The sequence below is a fragment of the Procambarus clarkii genome, chromosome 30 (genome assembly GCF_040958095.1).
Source record: "Procambarus clarkii isolate CNS0578487 chromosome 30, FALCON_Pclarkii_2.0, whole genome shotgun sequence".
Classification (NCBI taxonomy): Eukaryota; Metazoa; Arthropoda; class Malacostraca; order Decapoda; family Cambaridae; genus Procambarus; species Procambarus clarkii.
In genome coordinates this window covers 24,954,951-24,960,212 of record NC_091179.1, presented here as the reverse complement: position 1 = coordinate 24,960,212, position 5,262 = coordinate 24,954,951, and the positions used below count along the sequence as shown (strand labels likewise).

Sequence of the window (5,262 nt, the reverse complement as noted above, 5' to 3'; positions counted from 1 at the left end):
AGCCACCTGCCACAGGTAACGGTAGCCACCTGCCACAGGTAACAGTAGCCACCTGCCACAGGTATCGGTAGCCACCTGCCACAGGTAACGGTAGCCACCTGCCACAGGTAACAGTAGCCACCTGCCACAGGTAACGATAGCCACCTGTCACAGGTAACGGTAGCCACCTGCCACAGGTAACGGTAACCACCTGCCACAGGTAACGGTAGCCACCTGCCATAGGTAACGGTAGCCACCTGCCACAGGTAACGGTAACCACCTGCCACAGGTAACGGTAGCCACCTGCCACAGGTAACGGTAGCCACCTGTCACAGGTAACGGTAACCCAACCTGATCCTGGCAACCACTGTGTCGCACAGTCTGGTCCACGTTTGGTGCTGCCCATAAACATAGGTTTCAGATCTGAACAAATCACAGCTTTTTATACTAGTACTTTCAGGTCGTTGGGAGTCAGTAATTTCTTTTAGAAATTACTGCAGTTAGCTGTAACGTATGAGACACGTATTACACGCGTTAGCCTAAACCAGCAGCCAATACCTGCTGGAATCCCTAGAACACAATCCACCAATCCGTCACCACCAAGTCCCCAATTACTGATGGGTGAACAGGTGCGTTTACTGGTGGCGGTGTGGTCTGAGAGCTGGAGTGGATGCCGAGGCTGAAGACCAGGTGGATGTGTGAATGAGATACTGTGTGGTGGATTACACTCATGTTAAATTCGTGTGTGGTGGATCATATCGGCGCAACTGATGTACAGGGGTCACTGTGCAACCTCTTCATCAGTTGCAGTGGGGTTGTAGCCTTGCAGGACTCCCGTCACCGGCTATGGTAAGCCTGAGGCCTCCATATATCATAGACAACATCTTAAAGACTGTCCTGAGCTTTGAAGAGTTGGTACACATCCTTCCACACACTGAAATGGTTAATATCTTTACTACCATTAGAGCTCTATTATGGTTAATATCTTTACTACCATTAGAGCTCTATTATGGTTAATATCTTTACTACCATTAGAGCTCTATTATGGTTAATATCTTTACTACCATTAGAGCTCTATTAGAGACATTAGAGCATGTCTGGCCACGTCTGTGGTAGAATAATAATAATAATAATAATGAAGATAAAGATAACCTGATATCGTACACTGGCTATCATACAATATCTAGTGTTTAAGTGATGCCAGCTACGCAAGATCTGCCGTGTGTACATTGTATATAGCTGCCGTGTGCACATTGTATAGCTGCCGTGTGCACATTGTATAGCTGCCGTGTGCACATTGTATATAGCTGCCGTGTGCACATTGTATAGCTGCCGTGTGCACATTGTATAGCTGCCGTGTGCACATTGTATAGCTGCCGTGTGCACATTGTATAGCTGCCGTGTGCACATTGTATATAGCTGCCGTGTGCACATTGTATAGCTGCCGTGTGCACATTGTGTATAGCTGCCGTGTGCACACTGTATAGCTGCCGTGTGCACATTGTATAGCTGCCGTGTGCACATTGTATAGCTGCCGTGTGCACATTGTATAGCTGCCGTGTGCACATTGTGTATAGCTGCCGTGTTGCACATTGTATAGCTGCCGTGTGCACATTGTATACCTCCCGTGTGCACATTGAATACCTCCCGTGTGCACATTGTATAGCTGCCGTGTGCACACTGTATAGCTGCCCGTGTGCACATTGAATACCTCCCGTGTGCACATTGTATAGCTGCAGTGTGCACATTGTATACCTCCCGTGTGCCACATTGTATAGCTGCCGTGTGCACACTGTATAGCTGCCGTGTGCACACTGTATAGCTGCCGTGTGCACATTGTATAGCTGCCGTGTGCACATTGTATATAGCTGCCGTGTGCACATTGTATAGCTGCCGTGTGCACATTGTATATAGCTGCCGTGTGCACATTGTATAGCTGCCGTGTGCACATTGTGTATAGCTGCCGTGTGCACACTGTATAGCTGCCGTGTGCACATTGTATAGCTGCCGTGTGCACATTGTATAGCTGCCGTGTGCACATTGTATAGCTGCCGTGTGCACATTGTATATAGCTGCCGTGTGCACATTGTATAGCTGCCGTGTGCACATTGTGTATAGCTGCCGTGTGCACACTGTATAGCTGCCGTGTGCACATTGTGTATAGCTGCCGTGTGCACACTGTATAGCTGCCGTGTGCACATTGTATAGCTGCCGTGTGCACATTGTATAGCTGCCGTGTGCACATTGTGTATAGCTGCCGTGTGCACATTGTATAGCTGCCGTGTGCACATTGTGTATAGCTGCCGTGTGCACATTGTGTATAGCTGCCGTGTGCACATTGTATAGCTGCCGTGTGCACATTGAATACCTCCCGTGTGCACATTGTATAGCTGCCGTCTGCACATTGTATACCTCCCGTGTGCACATTGAATACCTCCCGTGTGCACATTGTATAGCTGCCGTGTGCACACTGTATAGCTGCCGTGTGCACATTGAATACCTCCCGTGTGCACATTGTATAGCTGCCGTCTGCACATTGTATACCTCCCGTGTGCACATTGAATACCTCCCGTGTGCACATTGTATAGCTGCCGTGTGCACATTGTATACCTCCCGTGTGCACATTGTATAGCTGCCGTGTGCACATTGTATAGCTGCCGTGTGCACACTGTATAGCTGCCGTGTGCACATTGTATAGCTGCCGTGTGCACATTATATAGCTGCCGTGTGCACATTGTATATAGCTGCCGTGTGCACATTGTATATAGCTGCCGTGTGCACATTGTATAGCTGCCGTGTGCACATTGTATAGCTGCCGTGTGCACATTGCATATAGCTGCCGTGTGCACATTGTATAACTGCCGTGTGCACATTGTATAGCTGCCGTGTGCACATTGTATAGCTGCCGTGTGCACATTGAATAGCTGGCGTGTGCACATTGTATAGCTGCCGTGTGCACATTGTCACCTTGACTGTGCAGAGCGGCTGCGAAATTCTCTAACTCTCACATGGAGGATGGAGGGAGGGATGTAGAGGTCGGGGAGGGAGGGAGGGACGGAGGGAGAGAGGGAGGGAGGGAGGGAGGGAGGGAGGGAGGGAGGGACGGAGGGAGGGAGGGAGGGACGAAGGGAGGGAGGGAGGGAGGGAGGGAGGGAGTGAGGGAAGGTAGACGAGATAGAGGCATGATAAAATGAAGGAGTACCTGCCTCTCAGTGGGGAAGCCAGGGTTTACCTGGTAGCATGAATCATGGTTTACCTGGTTAGGTAAACTAAACGCTACAATTTGCGCTCTTGTCGAAGCAGTGTACCTGGCGGGTCATTGAGCGCTAATGGTAGTAAAGATGTTGTTGTTGTTGTTGTTTAAGATTCACTACCCGGAACAAAAAAAAGTTCCAAGTAGCACGGGCTATGGTGAGCCCGCGGTTACTAAAGATATTAACACGTTCAGTGTGTGGAAGGATGTGTACGAGCTCCTCAGAGCTGAGGGCAGTCTTTAAGATGTTGTCTATGATATATGGAGGTCTCAGGCTTACCATAGCCGGTGACGGGAGTCCTGCAAGGCTACAACCCCACTGCAACTGATGAAGAGGTTGCACAGTGACCCCTGTACATCAGTTGCGCCGATATGATCCACCACACACGAATTTAACATGAGTGTAATCCACCACACAGTATCTCATTCACACATCCACCTGGTCTTCAGCCTCGGCATCCACTCCAGCTCTCAGACCACACCGCCACCAGTAAACGCACCTGTTCACCCATCAGTAATTGGGGACTTGGTGGTGCAACCCGTTCTCGCACTTGCGTATAGTCAAAATCTTGCTTATGAATAAGTGCATATGTGACATACTAATTTATTGCGAATATTTGAGTTTATCTTGAAAAACTGAATAAGAAACCACAACCTAACCTAACCTTCTTAGTATGTTAAGATATTACAATTAGTACTGAACCTTTACCTATATTGATATTACAGTTTTATAAAAATAATAAAACAAAACTAAAATATTTAAATAACTTATAAAGTAACTCAGGATATTGTCAAATTTTGTATAAAATATCTATTTTTAATAAAACTGAGAGAAAAAGTTAGTGCCTTGAAAAAAATATGCCTTAGACTATATCACATATTATTTATAAGTAACTATGAGCAATAAGTCATATATGTGCTGTCTTGTGCGAGAGCAGGTTGCAACATGACCGACACGGCTGCTACACTCAGCAGTACTGGTGAGAAACGCCAGGTTGCAACATGACCGACACGGCTGCTACACTCAGCAGTACTGGTGAGAAACGCCAGGTTGCAACATGACCGACACGGCTGCTACACTCAGCAGTACTCGTGAGAAACGCCAGGTTGCAACATGACCGACACGGCTGCTACACTCAGCAGTACTCGTGAGAAACGCCAGGTTGCAACATGACCGACACGGCTGCTACACTCAGCAGTACTGGTGAGAAACGCCAGGTTGCAACATGAACCGACACGGCTGCTACACTCAGCAGTACTCGTGAGAAACGCCAGGTTGCAACATGACCGACACAGCTGCTACACTCAGCAGTACTCGTGAGAAACGCCAGGTTGCAACATGACCGACACAGCTGCTACACTCAGCAGTACTCGTGAGAAACGCCAGGTTGCAACATGACCGACACGGCTGCTACACTCAGCAGTACTCGTGAGAAACGCCAGGTTGCAACATGACCGACACGGCTGCTACACTCAGCAGTACTCGTGAGAAACGCCAGGTTGCAACATGACCGACACGGCTGCTACACTCAGCAGTACTCGTGAGAAACGCCAGGTTGCAACATGACCGACACGGCTGCTACACTCAGCAGTACTCGTGAGAAACGCCAGGTTGCAACATGACCGACACGGCTGCTACACTCAGCAGTCTCGTGAGAAACGCCAGGTTGCAACATGACCGACACGGCTGCTACACTCAGCAGTACTCGTGAGAAACGCCAGGTTGCAACATGACCGACACGGCTGCTACACTCAGCAGTACTCGTGAGAAACGCCACTCAGTCCTGGACACAACCAGCTTTGAGATAAAGATAAATCAGGAGCAATAGTAGTGCCAGGACAGAGCCCTGAAGGACCTTGTTACAGTCCTCCAGCTGCATCAAACCTCTCTAAATTGCAGGCGAGGAGTCACAATAACGGGCTGAAGTATGTTGACCAGACCACACACTAGAAGGTGAAGGGACGACGACGTTTGACGGACGACAACAATCGACTTGACAATGGTCCAGGACGGACCGAAACGTCGTTTC

General features: G+C 48.8%; 1 protein-coding gene across 1 annotated transcript; it reads right to left on the bottom strand.

The window, feature by feature from the left end:
- Positions 1–1,183: 1,183 nt before the first annotated feature.
- On the bottom strand, positions 1,184–2,692 carry LOC138369960 (uncharacterized). The gene has a single exon (XM_069333716.1). The coding sequence runs from the start codon at positions 2,690–2,692 to the stop codon at positions 1,184–1,186; it is 1,509 nt and encodes a 502-aa protein (XP_069189817.1).
- Positions 2,693–5,262: the final 2,570 nt, after the last annotated feature.